General features: G+C 40.0%; 1 protein-coding gene across 1 annotated transcript in view; it reads right to left on the bottom strand.

Moving 5' to 3' along the window:
• Positions 1–11846, bottom strand: part of LOC124775682 — a 155573-nt gene extending 143727 nt beyond the window's left edge. Inside the window, exon 1 of the mRNA XM_047250514.1 lies at positions 11741–11846. Within this exon, the coding sequence (XP_047106470.1) occupies positions 11741–11825 (85 nt within the window). The 5' untranslated portion in view covers positions 11826–11846. The remainder of the gene's footprint in view (positions 1–11740) is intronic.
• Positions 11847–19506: the final 7660 nt, after the last annotated feature.

Here is a 19506-nt window from a genome sequence, read left to right as displayed (position 1 = left end):
AATTTTGTTAATGATAGGCACCATCAATTGCTGTCTCAAGCATAGAGTTGCACAGACTCTAGCCCTACCTAATTTCCACCTGCTGGCACATACACTGGTGTGCTAAACTCAAGAATGAAAGTAACTTTCACAAGATGGGCCACTGTCAAGTAACAAAGCTTGATGAAACTTGAACTGTACATAGCAAGAACTGATTCAGGATAGTACTGAAGGTAATTAAAAGATATACACAATGAGATATCGAGAAATGAGTATTCAAAGACTGTACTTACACTGAAGTCACCACAATTCATGATGGTCTACTGAACATTACAAAAGGCAGGACATGGTTCTTAATAGGGTATCTAGTCACCACAGATGGCAGTGCATGCTCTGGAATGTGCTCTCATGCTGGCCACAAGGTTGGTAAGGAGTCCTAAAGCTATGGCTTTCCTTTCCTTACTAGTGTGGTTGACAACTGTTGGATGGTCACTGATGCATGTGTAAGTCCTGCAGTACACCCCTTCAATGCATTCCACACATGCTCAATGGGATTTAAGTCAGAAGAATGGACAAGCCAGTCCATTTGCCAAGTATCAGGTCATTCAAAGGGCTCCTCTACCTGTGCTGTTAAATGCAGTCATACATTGTTATCAATAAAAATGGAGTCAGGGCTGAATACACCTGAAAAGACTTGCATGAGGAAACAGTGTCAGTGTCACAGTAACATTGACTGCTGAGTGTACCATGTTCAAAGATCTGAAGGTCACTATACAATATTATGCCTCCCCAAACCATAACACCTGGACCACGAAAATGACCATGTTCAACAATGCTTGACATAACCTCATATGGCGAGAGGTGGACACATGTAATGACCCAGGAACACTATCAAACCTTATCATTTTGGTGGTCAAGGTGTTACAGTGTAGGGAGGGATAACGTTGCATAGGTGCACTGCCCCCCCAAATCTTTGAACTCCATACATGCATTAATCAAGGCCATTCTGACACTTTACTCCTTCCCCATATGCATCATTTCATGGGTACATTATGCCTTAACTTCATTTTTAAGGATGAAAATGTGCGACATCACCGAATAACACAAATGAAGGAGCTCTTGGAACGAGAGGATATTCAGGAAATAAACTGGCCTATACCACTCATTTATCTTAAATCCCAGTGTGCATGGGTGGGATGCATTGGGAAGATATACTGAAGACATATATGCCAATGACCATCCAGCAGTTTTCAATGGCACTGATGCCGAAATGGAATGTCCTACCTAAGACTCCTTACCAATCTCATGACCAGCACAGGGGCATGGTGCAGAGCATGCATTTCCATCTGCGGTGATTACAAACCATATTAAGAACAACTTTTTTTAATGCCCAGGGGACCATTATGTATCACTGTGACTTCTGGTAATTATTGTTTTTGAATAAAAGTATCATTTCTATAGGCCTCTTTGTGTATATATTTCAACTGCTTTCTGTACTATACTGTAGCAGTTCTTTCTATGTATAGTCCAAGTTTCATTAAGCTACATAACTTGGCAGTGACACATCACATGAAAGTTACTTTCATCCTTAAATTTGCACACCAATGTAAAAGAAGTGTTGGCACCAGTTAGGATGAAGCATAGCACCCCCTTGCATAATGTAGGCCAACATGGATCTGAATGAACTGTGAAAATTTAACTTGGTATAGCAGCAGAGAGAACTGAGAGGCCTGAACTCTTCCAAGAGAGGAAGAATGTAAGGATTTGAGCCCAACACAAGAGACGTTCCTGCAGGTGGCTACTTGCTGTATAGTGATGGTATGACAGTGTGCCATGGTGCCTGCTTAAGTACTGCAACCCACCCTTTTGTTCAGTGACCAGCCTGTTACCATTTTGACACATGCCATATGTGAGATTTGCAGCAGCTACATCCTCTTTGGCTTGTATAAGCACTGGCCACCCAACCAGGCTAATCGCTGAACTACCGAGTCATCCAGTCAATATACACTGTTGTGTTGACTTCCACCTAGAAGCCCATACCACATCCCCATCATCCCGACAAGACCACCTGACAGTGGACAGCTGCAGCATCGAGGAGTTGTGTGTCGAACTGAGGCTCTCCCAGCCACTAAGCCACTGGGTGCCCACCAGAACTAGATGCTACCAGCTGGCCAACTTCACCTACGGCCAAGACAAGCCATGCCTCCTTGCACTGAAGGTGATTCAGCATCATCAACAGCCTGAATATACAGATTTTGTGAGATCTCTGCATTACTGTGGTGAGCTAGGCATAGTGACAGCCAGGCTGCATCACCACAATGCTTCATGCACCGAAGACCAAGAGCAAGATGCCTGCTGCCCCAGCACCTGCTTGTCATGGGCACAGCCTCCAATAAACACTACTGGTACATGAGTGAAGGCTATACTATTGGCAACAACCTGCTTGTGGCTCACCCCGACCCACAATCCTCTACCAGTGAACATCCACCCCAATTCCTATGCAGAAAAGAAATGAATGATACACACAAATTAGAGCTATGATTGTGATAAGAGACTACTGAATAAAAGAGGAAGAGAGAGAAAGATAGCTTGGGCAGAAGTGGCAAAGAAACAGGTAACAAAGGTAAGCAGTGGAGTCATTTGCTATAGACTTTGTTAGAATTTCCACATGATATACCTGTTATATTGCAGAAATTTAATTAGTTATTGTTTCAGACTAACAAAACTGGGTTACATCTACAAATAGGTGCTGTGCAGAAGAGATGTGAACAGATAGGCTACTTAAGAGGCTCAACTTGGACCTGCTTGAGGCAACAGCTGCCCACTTCAGTTCTTACTGCTTGGTAATACATGTCTCATTTTGCAATGTATGGATCTTGCATGTGCATGTGTGCACCTCACATCCAAGATCCCCCTTAGACAAAATTACACCCATGGCATTTCCACCTGTTATTCCCACAATGTAGCACCAATGATGAGATACAGATACCAGAAGAAAGATCAAGTTTAAAATGGAAGGTGTAAAGAGCACTGAAAAACAAAATTCCTATGAGAACTGCATGTATGTAATTTCAGGTAAGAAACTATTCACTTCGTGATTCATATCTGGCAATTAGTCACTAAAGAGTACCAAGCTGACAATATGCAATGCCTGCACTAATGGTAGGTGGCAACAAAACTGCCAAACTTAGGTCTTATTATTCTCAGTTCTCATGATTAAAGAGAATTTTAATTAAAAGTGGTGTTCTGGTTAACATATCCATATGGATTATTTGGTCAGAGGTTGTCTATTCAGTTTTGCTTATGAAAGTATATAGATTAATAATTCCTGAATCACATCTCACAATGAGGCTAACATGTATCACTTCAGTTATGATAATTCAAGTTGTCTAGTGTAATAAAACTGCTTATGGCGAGATAAATTAACTAACTGATCTTGGATCACATGAAATGTCCGATTCCAAACTGAGGAATCAAAACCCTGAAATCCACTACAGCATAGCTATACAGATATCTATAAATACTAATATATATAAACAGTTAATGTAATTACAATGATAATTATTGACTTTTTAAATGATTAGCAATTATTTGTATTTTATTTATGGAATGTATGTTCAAAAGATGATTTTGCACAAATAGGTCAATACATGATGGTACTTTCTTTGATACATGCTGTTGGAGGTAAATCTCTGTATTTGAGTAATTATTAATACAAGTTGTAAGTACAAGGATGGACTACAAGTCATGTGTGTTGTGTCAGCATCTTGGATGATATTGCTTTTTTTTGGTGAAGTGAAATGACTGAAAATATAAGTATTAAACACAAGAAAGTCCACCAGTGTTCATATTATGTAATAGAATAAACCCAAACATTCTCTAGACCAGTATAAAAAGATATACATTAGAATGGACTAAAAGCGTTCAACTTACAACAAAGAAGAAGAATAAAATATGAGTATTATGAAAATCATTTATTCAGATTCTACTGTTGCTATCTCTCTCTGCAGTGTGTCACTACCTCAGCATGCCAAGTGCTGTAAAAATGTGAACCAGCTGCCCAAATTAGTAACTTACTAATATGGTGGCATCATCCAGGATTTTCTGAAAGTGAAATGCGAGTAATGTATTGGGCTATTTTTCTTGTTTCAGATTAAATATGTATATACTGTGAAAATTTTATATGGACAATCAGTCAAGTATGAGCAACAATTACAAAACAGCAACAATAACAGCAAAAGGAGCTCACACTATTCGAGTAAAAAAGGATGAAAAATAAAGAGTGAGGTGTACAATTAACAACATCCATGTCTGACAACAAAGTTAAGTACTAGAAACATTTTCTTCATTTTTCTATTCTTTTCTTCTAATAATGAAGTGTTCGTTGATAATCAGTAACAATGACAGTCATTGAACAGGAATCTGAAATAGTGGGGTAATTCAGACATGGGGGAGTTAAGCAGTGTTGTGAAACAAGAACAAGAAAGCCTTAGTGATGAACCAAAAGAACAGAAAAAAGACACTGATGGTTCATATGCATTATTAAAATGAGATCATAATAATGACATAAGTACCAGGTTGCTTGTTAATAAAAATGGGTAATCAACAGTTTAAAGATAATGAGGACCAGTTTGCAAGAATTAATGAGCAAACTGAAAATCATAAACAAGAAAGTAAGAACCAGTTCACAGAATTTGGCCATTCTATACCAGCATGAACATTGGGGTAATGACCAATGGAATGCGCTCCCACTACTGAATCAGGGTCTAGACCTGAGCAAGAAGTGGGAACTGTAACTGAGAAGTTGGACCAGATCAAGATTAAAGTCTTGTCAACAGAAACAAAAGGAAGGAAAAGAATGGCTTCCCAAACAAAAGTGGAGGGAATTAAGAGGGCTTGAGCCCAAGACCCACAAGAAGGGGATACACAGACCCCCACAACATTGAAGACAGGTAGCAGGAGAATAAGGGAGGAACATATGACTCCCTCCTCTCAGTATAAGCGAGTCAGGAAAAGCTGAGGCAAGAGATGGGAAAACAGACTTATAGTACTGCAGTCTCAGTTTTTAGGATGGCAGTTATTGAAGAAAACTATCCACTGGTAAGCACCACCTTGCAGCAGGAGGAGCTTGTGCAGATGGCCCTCTCTGAAAAGATTCGGGTGGGGGGATGCTGGTACAGGACCCAATTTCTGTCCTTCATTTTTGTCTGTGAGGGGGTGCATATGGTGAAATGGCTCAAGGACAAGGTTACCATGATACCCCTGTGGGAGGACGTGAAGCTGCTGGTCAAGACGGCAGCTGACCTTCTTAAGACCACAAAGGTATCAATATGGGTACCAAAGATCGATAAGGATGTCTCTACAAAGGCCCTGTTCAAGAAAATAGGGGTCCAAACCCAAAAGTCTCAACAGAGGATTGGAGAGTGATCAACCAGAAGGCTGTACTGGAAGAAAGAACCCTGGTGTTAGAGGTTGGAGAGAAGTCCCTGAAGGTGATGTGAGAGCAAGACCTGAAATTGTTTTTAGGGGTCTGGCAGGGGTCTGCAGATTAATCTGCAGCACAGTAGAGTAACTTGTTTGACTTCTCAGAAGCCTCAAAGTTATAAGTATGACTAATAGACCATTGTGTAGAGTTGAAAGCATCAGGGCTTGTCTGAGGTTCAACCATTGTCTACAACAGAAAGCATCAGGACTTGTCTGAGGTTGGATTTATGTTAGATGGCAGCTCACCTTAAATCCATTATTAACTTTGTATTTCTTCATTTGATGTTGATTAATTCAATGTCCCAAGCACTTTAGCTGGAAGCAGATTAGATTGGCTTTTCAGTTGTAAAATGTATTGGTGGGAGATCTGGATGCTACTGGTAACTGCTGTGCTGAGAATGGTGGGACAGCACCCTCACACTGCAGAGACAATGGACAAAGCAGCAACAAGTAGCCTGATGCAACAGTCTTTAAATACTGAGATCTCAAATTATTTTCCAACTGTTTGGCACACTTGTAAACATAAAAAGGACTGATAGTCATAAAAAAACCAATAGATTCCACTTTGCAAGATGAGATCAAAGGAATAAAATGTTTTACTACAGCCAGCTATCAGGTTCATCCACCTACAAACTCTGCCCAATTTCAGAAATCCAGCAGGAGCTCCAGTCTCTGCTCAAATTCTTAGGTCCATCCCAGAATCTCACCAATGGTGCCTCATTGTGGCTGGTTACTGTGCTCCCACTGAGAGAATCTCTTATCTCTCAGGCCAACACCTTCAGCCTATTACCCGCAACCTACTCTCCAATACACTCCTGGAAATTGAAATAAGAACACCGTGAATTCATTGTCCCAGGAAGGGGAAACTTTATTGACACATTCCTGGGGTCAGATACATCGCATGATCACACTGACAGAACCACAGGCACATAAACACAGGCAACAGAGCATGCACAATGTCGGCACTAGTACAGTGTATATCCACCTTTCGCAGCAATGCAGGCGGCTATTCTCCCATGGACACGATCGTAGAGATGCTGGATGTAGTCCTGTGGAACGGCTTGCCATGCCATTTCCACCTGGCGCCTCAGTTGGACCAGCGTTCGTGCTGGACGTGCAGACCGCGTGAGACGACGCTTCATCCAGTCCCAAACATGCTCAATGGGGGACAGATCCGGAGATCTTGCCGGCCAGGGTAGTTGACTTACACCTTCTAGAGCACGTTGGGTGGCACGGGATACATGCGGACGTGCATTGTCCTGTTGGAACAGCAAGTTCCCTTGCCGGTCTAGGAATGGTAGAATGATGGGTTCGATGACGGTTTGGATGTACCGTGCACTATTCAGTGTCCCCTCGACGATCAGCAGTGGTGTACGGCCAATGTAGGAGATCGCTCCCCACACCATGATGCCGGGTGTTGGCCCTGTGTGCCTCGGTCGTATGCAGTCCTGATTGTGGCGCTCACCTGCACGGCGCCAAACACGCATACGACCATCATTGGCACCAAGGCAGAAGCGACTCTCATCGCTGACGACGACACGTCTCCATTCGTCCCTCCATTCACGCCTGTCGCGACACCACTGGAGGCGGGCTGCACGATGTTGGGGCGTGAGCGGAAGATGGCCTAACGGTGTGCGGGACCGTAGCCCAGCTTCATGGAGACGGTTGCGAATGGTCCTCGCCGATACCCCAGGAGTAACAGTGTCCCTAATTTGCTGGGAAGTGGCGGTGCGGTCCCCTACGGCACTGCGTAGGATCCTACGGTCTTGGCGTGCATCCGTGCGTCGCTGCGGTCCGGTCCCAGGTCGACGGGCACGTGCACCTTCCGCCGACCACTGGCGACAACATCGATGTACTGTGGAGACCTCACACCCCACGTGTTGAGCAATTCGGCGGTACGTCCACCCGGCCTCCCGCATGCCCACTATACGCACTCGCTCAAAGTCCGTCAACTGCACATACGGTTCACGTCCACGCTGTCGCGGCATGCTACCAGTGTTAAAGACTGCGATGGAGCTCCGTATGCCACGGCAAACTGGCTGACACTGACGGCGGCGGTGCACAAATGCTGCGCAGCTAGCGCCATTCGACGGCCAACACAGCGGTTCCTGGTGTGTCCGCTGTGCCGTGCGTGTGATCATTGCTTGTACAGCCCTCTCGCAGTGTCCGGAGCAAGTATGGTGGGTCTGACACACCAGTGTCAATGTGTTCTTTTTTCCATTTCCAGGAGTGTATAAAATACACCACCATTTCCTCCAACAACTCCCCACAGATCCTGTTCATTTATCACATGGTGAACTGCTCATCTCTATTGCTGCCTCATACCTTTACACTAACATCCCTAGTGCCCATGGCCTTATTGCTATTGAACACTACCTTTCCCAATGTCTGACAGATTCCAAGTGTACAACCTCCTACCCAGTCACCACAACCAACTATATCCTCACCCACAATTACTTTTCCTTTGAAGGCATCACCTACAGACAAACCTAGGGTATGGCTATGGACACCTTCAATGCACCATCATATGCCAACCTATTCATGGGCCAGAATCCAAACTCTTCACCTAGTTCAGATATATTGATGGACCTTATGATCTGGGTGGATGCTGAGGACACCCTATCCACATTCCTCCAGGACCTCAACAGCATCTCCTCCATTTGCTTCACCTGGCCTCAACACCATCTCCTTCATTTGCTTTACCTGGTCCACTTCAACCTAACAAGCTTGTTTCCTCTTGTCGATCTCTTCATAAAGGATGGCTACATCAGTACCTCTGTCCATATCAGAACTACAGCCACCAGCAATAACTCCACTTCAACAGCTGCCATGCATTTCATACCAAGAAATCCCTACTACACAGCTGAGCCACCTGTGGGCATTGCACGTGTAGTGACGAGCTGTCACTATTGACATATGCCAAAGGTTTCACTGAAGCCTTCACAGACCCCAATTACCCTCCCAGCCTTGAACAAAAACAAATCACCAATGCCTTATTTCTCCAGACATCCACCACCTCTGAAAGTCCCACCATCTGGCCCCAGAGGAGCATTCCCCTCATGAATCTGTAACACCCAGGACCAGAGCAACTGAAGCTCATTCTCTGCCAGGGCTTTGACTACCTCTCATCGTGCCATGAAATCAGGATTGTCCTACCCACTATCCTTCTCACCCCTCCCACAGTGGTATTCCACTGCCAACTGAAGGCCCATCCCTACACAACCATGCTCCCAACCCCTTGCCTCAGGGCTCATATCCCTGTAATAGACCTGCCCCGTAACATTTTTCATTTCAATGACTGCTTTACAGCCTGTACCACCTGGATCCTTCATATCAAAACCAGATTTTCAGAATTGCTCAGGAGAGAACTCTCCCTACAATACATTCCTCATTCCCATAACCCTCCTGGCCTCAGCCTTTGTTAGGCACTGTCCTTACCCACCTTCCCTGTTTCCATTCCAGCACTAGACAGCCCTCTATTCCACCAACACACCCACAGCCTTTTTAATTCTTTCCTTTTCTACTGCCACTCCCAGCCCTCTCTCTAACCTCCCGACTGCACTGCACTTAGCTGCTATACTCTCTCCCCACGTCATCCCTGAACACTCCCACAAGCAACACTTTACCGTCCCCCACCCCTCCTACCTTCTACCCTCCCTCTCACTGCCCCAGCCTCCTCCTTACCCCTCAAAATGGTTGCTTCTCCCCCTAAGAGATGTTGCTTGCAGTCTGACCTCAGCAGCCGCAGACTGTTGTTATGTGTGTGAGTTGCTATTGCGTGAGTGTGTGTGTGGGTGTGTGTGCACATTGTCTATTTCTGATGAAGGTCTTCTTCCCAAAAGCTTACATGCTGACAGTCTTCTGTTGTGCCTATCTGCAACTCAGCATCTCCGGTATATGGTGAGCAGCAACTTCTCTAATTAACATACACCAGCTTCCTAGTCAGCAAAATACCAAAATTTAATGCTGCTTGCAAGCTATAGAGATGTTTGTTGTGTCATCCTGTCAGTCAGTCAGAGAATATTTCCTGACAAACTTTTATATGCTATAATAACAGTCATCTATAGAACTAAGCACATGGACATATTAATGATTTCACACAATATTTAGTGAGCTGAAATTTGATACCAACAATTCATTTGAGTTTGGAGTAACAGAGACTCACAAATACAGTAGTAGAAGAAAAAAAACCATCTGCACTTCCACTCAGTGAATATAGCTTGAGCAAATAAAAGGGTGGAAATTTGAATCTATAAACACTTTGGTATTAAAATCCATGGAGAAGAAATAAAAACTTTGAGGTTTGCCGATGACATTGTAATTCTGTCAGAAACAGCAAAGGACTTGGAAGAGCAGTTGAACAGAATGGACAGTGTCTTGAAAGGAGGGTATAAGATGAACACCACCAAAAGCAAAACGATGATAATGGAATGTAGTCGAATTAAATCAGGTGATGCTGAGGGAATTAGATTAGGCAATGAGACACTTAAAGTAGTAAAAGAGTTTTGCTATTTGGGAAGCAAAATAACTGATGATGGTCGAAGTAGAGAGGATATAAAATGTAGACTGGTAATGGCAAGGAAAGTGTTTCTGAAGAAGAGAAATTTGTTAACATTCAGTATTGATTTAAGTGTCAGGAAGTTTTTTCTGAAAGTATTTGTATGGAGTGTAGCCTTGTATGGAAGTGAAAGATGGATGATAAATAGTTTAGACAAGAAGAGAATAGAAGCTTTCAAAATGTGGTGCTACAGAAGAATGCTGAAGATTAGATGAGTAGATCACATAACTAATGAGGAGGTATTGAATAGAATTGGGGAGAAGAGGAGTTTGTGGCACAACTTGACTAGAAGAAGGGATCAGTTGGTAGGACATGTTGTGAGGCATCAAGGGATCACCAATTTGGTACTGGAGGGCAGCGTGGAGGGTAAAAATCGTAGAGGGAGACCTAGAGATGAATACACTGAGCAGATTCAGAAGGATGTAGGCTGCAGTAGGTACTGGGAGAAGAAGAGGCTTGCACAGGATAGAGTAGCGTGGAGAGCTGCATCAAGCCAGTCTAAGGACTGAAGACCACAACAACAACAAACACTTTGTAAATTAAATGTTTAGTAGACAGTAAAACAATTTTTTGAATTGCACTTTAAAGGTGTTTCTCAATAACTAACTAATTGGAAGAACTCTTATTCCTTATGATAGTCAGTGAAAACATTAGCATTCTCTTAAGCGAAAGAATTTCTGATATAATTAAAGCAATAGAAAAAAATGAGAAGAACAACAGCAGGTCATGATGAAATATTTTAATTTGATAATAAATATTAGAGTTTGTACTGGTATTCTGGCATTGACATTCAAGCAACTTTAGTACCCAGCTAATGAAACTACAACACACATAATGAACCTTTTTTGTGACAAATTCACTTGTTGCAACCATTACATATTTATTCAGAAAAATATTGTTTCATTCTTTGTGTTCATTTGTTTAAATCCTAGGTTGAATTTTAAACAGTATAGTGCTACATTTAATTTTTTTTACAAACAAGAACTCAAAAATTCATAATACTATGTTCAATATTTTTTTTACAAACAAAAACTGAAAAAAGTGTGTATTCCTTTTTTTGTTTTCAAACTGTTGCGATGGCAAGTAAACACATAGTGAAAGGAAAATGTTAACTTACAAAATCCAGTACAAATGCATCAGTTTTTATGCTGCTGTCACACATAAAGTTAATGACTCTCCTTTCTAGCAATTCCTCTTCTATTTTGTTTCTTACGGTGATGGAATATTTTCTTTAACTCACTCTCATTCTAGAGATTCAATGACAGTTTCATTCAGATATAATTGTGTCACTGAAAGATATATTCAGTTTCAAAGAAGGGCTCTCAGTATGGGAGTGTGGCAATAATGGCACAGCAAACTCCTTATGAAAGTAGAACTCTAGTGTTTGCCTCAGGTCATTCAAACTGATTAGGAAATAATTCTACAGTAGCTGATGTCAAATCCTATCACTGACATTAAGTTACATGTAAGCGTGTTAAGAATATGCCTCTTGCAGAATATTGTTTTCAGTGCAACAAAGCATTTTCTGCACCACCTAAAATGAAGCATTTTGGTTTTTCCTTACAGTAACTGCTATCCTGTAACAATATCTCAGTTCGACACTTTGATATGCAAGATTAGAAACTTCTGTAATGCATATAACCACTAGAATGTCCATATATCCTATTTTTGTTCTAAATTTCATTCACTGCTTGTAGTGTTTATAGTTGGAAAAATTACCTTTGGTTGTCGCAGTGATAGCCAGTCTTGTTTTAGGTAAGTACACAGACTCCACAAGATGTCCTCTTTGCTTGAATGGTGGCATTGTGGGTGTATGTTGTTTCAATATGTTGCCACCCTGCAGCAGTGAAGACCATAAGCATTTCAAACATGTTGTACATCAGTTACAAAATTAATACATTGGTGATCACTAAAATTGTAACGCCAGGAAGGATAGAAAATATCAAAATTTTATTCATAACATAAAGACAGGACAGGAAGAATATATGACGAAATTTGTAGGTGATTTTTCGCTATACATGGTGGGAAACATAATCCACAGATATTCCACCACTGATGGCAACAACAGCACTAAGCTGGCTGGGTATCAAGTCATGCTCAGCTTGGATGAAGTATGCAGACATGTCTACAGCTACATACATTCTGCATAATCCACCATGTGGTGGGCCACTACTAGTCATTTTTTTCCCCATTCCACCCACAAATAGATAGAGTGAAAAATGTCTTTGTATGAGTCCTAATCTCTCTAATGTTATCTTCATCATTCTTACACAAAATGTACGCTGGTGGCAGTAGAATCATTTTGCAGTCAGTCTCAAATGCTGCTTCTCTAAATTTTCTGCGTAGTGCTCCTTCAGAAGAACATCGTCTTCTCTCCAGTGATTCCCATTTGAGTTACCAAAGCATCTCCATAATACTTTCATGTTGTTTGAACCTAGTGGTAAAAAATATTTCCATGTTGCTTTAGCTCTGTGCCACAGTTGATTAACTGTAATGACACAAGAGGTAGTATGCCAGTCTCTTAGAACTCCATGACCAGATATTCTCAATGGCTCTGAGAACATGCTGACCAGGGAAATAGCCAAACACAGTCCATATCAAACTAGGTCAAGATAGCAAAAGCAAAAAGCTGTCTCGAGTTATCTTATCAAAGTATAATGTTGAATCCCATCAACACGCAGCCAGCCACCAGCCTTAATATGTCAGGAATTTAATACCTCCCATCCAGATTACTGGCTATGAGAATCAGGGGTGATCATGCTGTGTATCTAATGGCACCTCATACCATCACACCTGATGGTGGGCCTATTTGATAATGACAAACACAATATGGTGACATTCTTTCTCCTCAGAGCCTCCACAAGAATTGAGGCTTGTCTGAAAAGGCAATGTGATGACACGACTGTGTCTATGTTGCACATGGATTTTCTACTCTCAAAGGAATCCAAGCCAATTGTCTTTGTCAACAGTCCACAGTGCTCCAGTCATCATTGCATTGTCCTGGTAGATATTTTGTCTTGCTCCAAACAAGTGCATTTTCTAACTCAAGGAACATGTTGTGGCTCTACAGTCCTGCAAGGCTGACTGAAACATATCCTACCTAGTGCTAGTTTTTAGAAACTGTTGAGATCCTGCTGGCACTGAGCAGGTGGTCCTCCTGAAACCATCAGCTTCATATTTTCATGTTTCATGGGATCCCATCCAAACTCAACACAAATTTTTTGAACCAATAAACAACAATTTTTGCACATGCTGGTAGACACTGCTCCTTCTTACATGAGACAAAACATAATTTGTACACAAATGACCAACATTCTCATGTGATTTCTGAATGAGAAACTCATATTCAGATATGTCTTATGTATGGAACATACAGGGTGGACCTCTTTAATCCATAATGGAGAACAACTCAGTGTGGAGATGAGATACAGAAAAATGTTTTAGATAAAAATTGTAGGTGGCAAAGAGGGTCACATATTGTTACTAATGGCCAAGACCTTGGATGTGATTTTCAAGGTAATTTGGAGAGTAAAGTGATTTTCTTTTAAATCGGAGCCCTAATATTTGATTCATGAGTTGAAAAGATTGGCAAATTTTACATTTAAAATTATACATTACTCAATATCATGACTCATTCAATGAAGGTCAAATAAGGAAATATGGTTTTAGTTTTAGTAGCAATTAACTTAGAATAGAGGAGTGATACAGCAAAATACAATGTTAGATACAAACTGGAAGGAGCATGCAATGACTTGTAGATCCATCTTACAAATGCCACAATAACTTTTTTACACTGTGATGTATTTATTTTTGCCAATTAAATGTTTATTAAAACTTAAAGTTAAAATCTATGTTTGTTCTTTCCAAATCTGATGGCATAAATATGGGTTTCTATGAAACAAAACTCAACTTTCAATGACCTTCAATAATTACCTTTAAAATTATGGTCATGGTATTGGTAATGATACATGACTCCTTATGTCCTTTCCAAATGGCATTATATTTTGCTGTATCTCTCCTGTGCTCTGAGTTAATCCTTACTAGAATTAAAAACATATTTCCTTATTTGACATCGATTAAACCTTGACATGACCCTGAATAATGTATCATTTTATATGTAAAATTTGCCAATCTTTTCAAACCTTGAATCAAATATTCAGGTTCCCATTAAAAAATCACATTAACCTCCAAATCACCTAGAAAATCACATTCAAGGGCATAGTGAATATAGGGCAATATGTGAAAAAAATTAATCTCATTTGATTACAGAATGATGGTCACTCACAAGAGTCAATTGCATTCTTGAAGTACTTATAAGTACCTGGGCAGAGCAACTGAAGATGGACCAACCTCACAAATCCAGTTGCAGGAATTCGGATTTATTGGAAAAGTCCTGAGGCAGTGTAAATTACACACAAAATAGGTCATCTACAACAACTTTACTCAATGTGTGACCAAAATAAGATTTTCACTCTGCAGCGGAGTGTGCGCTGATATGAAACTTCCTGGCAGATTAAAACTATGTGCCAGACTGAGACTCAAACTCGGGACCTTTGCCTTTCGTGGGCAAGCACTCTACCATCTGAGCCACCCAAGCACAACTCACGACCCATCCCCACAGCTTCAGTTCTGCCAGTACCTTGTCTCCTATTTTCCAAACTTCACAAAAGCTCTTCTGCGAACCTTGCAGAACTAGCACTCCTGGAAGAAAGGATATTGTGGAGACATGGCTTAGCCACAGCCTGGGGGATGTTTCCAGAATGAGATTTTCACTCTGCAGCAGAGTGTGCTGATATGAAACTTCCTGGCAGATTAAAACTGTATGCCAGACCGAGACTCGAAATCAGGACCTTTGCCTCTCGTGGGCAAGTGCTCTACTATCTGAGCTAACCAATTTTGTCACTTTCGACATTTATCTAAATCATTTTGCTATATCTCATCTATATCCTAAATTATTCCACATTATGGGTTTCAATGGTCCACCCTGTGTAAAGAACATACATGGCATTACTCCTGCCTACTTTTTACAGTTGCACTAAAATGATAATCATTGGCTTATCCAACCATGTAGTACTTTTCATGCCAGTTCAATTTCTGTGCATGTACAGTACTACAGAAATATGGCACTAACATCAGTTTGTTGTAGAGGTATGGAATGTGTTTTGTGCCTTGCATACAATGGCTTTTCTAGGGATAAAAAAATTTCTCCTCTAGGAATCAGTATGGTTTCCGCTAGCTGCAATCATCTCAAACCCAGCTTCCTCAGTTTGTTCATGGGATCCACAAGGCAACAAAAAATACAAATATATGTGATATAATGCACATAAATATGTGAAAAAATTAATCTCATTTGATTACAGAATGATGGTCATTCACAGAAGTCAGTTGCATTTCATTCACAGATGTCAGTTGCATTCTTAAAGTATTTATAAGTACCTGGCCAGAGCAATTGAAGGTGGAGCAACCTCACAAATCCAGTGTGGGAATTCAAATTTATTGGAAGAGTCCTGAGGCAGTGTAAATTACACACAAAATAGGGCACCTACAACAACTTCACTCAACCAGATCTTGAGTACTGTTAATTGTCCTGCAATTCATACCAAGTTTAGATGAAAAAGATTCAAAGAGAAGCTGCACAAGTTTTTGTTTACTTAGAATGAGAGTGTCTCAGAAATACACTGCAGTGGGAGATGCAAGAAGTTATGAAATGATGAACATTAGTCACAAAAACCTAAAATGAATCAGGAAACATACCACTTAGTCAAAAAGGAAGCTTTTCTAAAGTCTATGACAAAAAGTTAAAGAAATTCATGCTCACACAGAGCAATGCCAACAGTCTTTTTTTTCTATACATCAACTGCTATTTGGACTAAGAATGAGGGGAGAGGTGTGGAAATAATACTGAGGCATTATGTCTCCATACAACTCATTTTACTGTGGATCGCAGACTACATATGTTATTGTAAATATAGAAGATGTATCTTGAAGTATACAAAACAACTTTGAGGTATCAGAGAATTTTGAAGAAAGTTCATTAGTTTATGATCCAACAAGTGTTGAGTGTATACAAGTTAACATACCTCTTTGTGACACAAGAACTTTATAAAATGTTCTTCCACTTGTATCTCATAAGTGAAAGATTTGTTAAATATGTTTATAAGAATTTATTTTCTTGTATTAGTTCTATGAAACTACCCCAACAAATTGTAAAGTATTTCTGAAATTCTGTGTCATGTTTGTTTGCTACTTGAACTGAAACTTAACTACATGTTTTATGCTGGAAAGAGGGACAGAGACTCAGTTATCCATCAAGGACAAAAGTTAAAAACACTTAAAACTACATAAAAATACTGTAAAACTATGAAATGGTTTAAGTAATGAAGATATCAGATTAGAACAGTCCTCTAAAGCCAGTTTAAAATTTGTAGTTAACTAAACTTAGAAGTAACATATGGATAACAATGACAATTTTTAAGGCAAGCACTTACTTGAAAGAACAATCAATAAAAATATGAAATGTCATATGCATTACATGTAAACTAACTGGGGTACTGGGATTCATTCAGGGAGTTGATATGCGATTGTGTGGTAGTTGGAAGTAAAGGGTAAACTTTAAAGTATAAGAGTTAAAAAAATTATTGAAAACATTTCCAACTATTTACAATACATGTTAAAATATAAGCAGTAAAAATTTCTTATTTAAAATTTATTCTAGCTGTTTAAAATACTTGTCTATAAACAACATTTTTCATTTTGTTGTCTGGGATATACATGTACAATTTTTTTGAATTTCCTACTCAACAGCAAGCTATGTATAGTTAACTTTGAGAGATGTAGGAGTCTTTCAGGCTGCAATATTTTAATGTTTGTCCTTGAGATTTGTTAATTGTAAAACTGTACACTACTTTAATTGGAAATTGCAGCCTTTTAAATTAGAATGGCAGTTCAGTGGAGATCAGTGGCATTCTGGGGATAGGATAAATAGTGTGGGTCCTTTGTACTTTCCAATCATAAGTTTAGCTTCAATGCACTACTTTTTCAGTTACTCCCTTCATCACTTATAAGGAACTGTGTTTGAACCACAATGGGTCTTGCTTCATACACCCCGACCAATGAATAGCTCCATCAGCAGCGAATTCCAGGATATACCACAATGTTCCAGAACATTCCACAAATTTCAAGAGTGTTCTGGAATGTTTCACAATGATCTGCTATATTCCTGAATCTGGAATTTTCCCAAATGTTCCAGACTATTCCTGAACATTCCTTATCATTGTGGAATATTATGGAATGCTCTGGAATACTCTTGAACGTTGTGGAACATACTAAAATGTTCTGGAATGTTCTAGAAATTTCTAGAGGGTGAAGCTTCCCAGCCCTTGTATTGTCAAAAGCAGGTAAAAATGGGAACCTTTTTCATGGATGGGATATAGACAGCTGGCACACCATACAACTCTCTTGACTGTCCCAGGAATTGTTTCTGAGTTTTAGCGGTATGCACATTGTACACTCATTTTTGTAATATACATTGATTAATTATATGTAATCTCTGAAAAATAAATACATCATCAACTAAAGTACCCAAAAGCTCATCATCTGTTAAACAGACATTCCAGAACTTGAATTATTCTGTTTGTAACATTGTCCCAGCACAAACTAAAATTGAACATAATTTATTTAAGTGAGCATGGGTTATGAAACATTGAAATAAAATTAACTTGAATATGAAGATGTACTTAAGTGCAATACTTTCTGCACATAGTGGCAGCACCATTTTGTTAATATTCTTCTGTGTTCAATAAAAGTTTAATTATCAGGATCAGGTAATAATTCTCAACTTTCTGCAGTGTGTAGGGTGCTGGCATTTATGTTAGGATGCCTTTGGGAGAGGCAACTCTATTGATGTCACCTATAAAGGAGAATGTAGGAGATCAAATATACCAGTCCTGACTTGCAATTAGCTGTATGTACTGGAAAGGAAGGACTTGTAGATTTTACTTGATCATAGAGTTAAAGAAAATGAATGTTTCATTCACTCAATGACACATCATATCCATAAATTCCCTCATGAAAGAGCATCTTCAAGGGTGGGATGTGAGTAAAGTTACACACTATCTGATCAATAGTATCTGAACAATTATTTGTTGACATTAACATGTGGTGTCTCAACCTTTCGTCTTTATGACAGCTTGAACTCTGCTGGGAAATCTTTCAGTGAGAAGTCTGAATGTCTATGGATGAGTTCTTCCCCAAGGGCCACAACTAGAGAAGGTGGTAATATAGGATGATAAGGCCAGCTTTATAGGGTAGAAATATCCCTGGAGAATTTGTTATTCAGATGACATCCACTGACTCACACACGTTGAAACTGCCTGAGCTCTCCTGAGCGAACCACTCTGCTGTTATTGTGTCTACTGAAAACACAATATCCCCACCTCATTTTATACTTGCAGATCCACTCCATATGATCTCTAGTGCTCAATTCCACATTATATACGGATGCCTTGATACTTTTGAGCATATAGTGTATTGGTAAAAGCAGCCAATGCTGCTTACTTCAGTTAATTATATGAATACAAAATTATAAGTCGTGCTAATTTACTATGAATGAGAATTACAGGAACTAATTATAGATGATTCTCTCTCTCTCTCTCTCTCTCTCTCTCTCTCTCTCTCTCTCTCTCTCTACCTATCTATCTCCCTCTCTCTCCCTCTCTCACTCTTTCTGTGCCTAAGTCTTTTGACAACCACTGACTCATAAAGGCCTACTGTAGCACACCCTATAGTCTTTTCAGCTATACATTTCCATATTGCTCTTGAAGGTTTTCTAATATCATCTAAATACCTTCCATTAGGTCATTATATCTTGGAATAAAGCAAATAACTTCCTTGGGCCAACTATCACCCATGCAACAGGTTACATACTGCCCTATGTTAATCTCATTCCCATTACAGTCATAATTATGTCTCCCTGATCTATTTCTACATCACCATCTACATCTAAATGTACTTCTTACTTTCTTCTACCTTATAGTAATTCCCAATACGCAACTTTCAACTTCTCACTTAGTAGTCCTCAGTTTTTGAATAATTATTGCATCCAAAGTCCATGTCCCACTCTTGTAAGTTAAAACTGATAATATGAGGGTGGTCTGCTAAGTAGGGTGAAGAACCAAGAAAATATATTTCTTTCATAAACAACAGACCTTACTTCTCAACATAGTCTCCATCGATGGATATATCCTGAGCCCAGGGATCCTCTAGCTTTTCCATTCCATTCGAAAAATAGGTTCTGTCAAACTCTGCAAAATACTTATTCACTGCAACTATCACTTCCTCATTTGATGAAAATTTCTTCCCAGCTAGCTAAAGTATAAAGTTAGGGAACAGGAAGAAGTCACTGGGCTAAGTCTGATGAATAACGAGGATGAGGAACCAATTCAAAGCCCAGTTCACTCTCTATGACCACTGTTAGTGTTGATGAG

This window comes from Schistocerca piceifrons, chromosome 1 (assembly GCF_021461385.2).
Source record: "Schistocerca piceifrons isolate TAMUIC-IGC-003096 chromosome 1, iqSchPice1.1, whole genome shotgun sequence".
Taxonomy (NCBI): domain Eukaryota; kingdom Metazoa; phylum Arthropoda; class Insecta; order Orthoptera; family Acrididae; genus Schistocerca; species Schistocerca piceifrons.
Note: the sequence above shows the minus strand (reverse complement) of the source record. Positions and strands in the feature narration are given on the sequence as shown.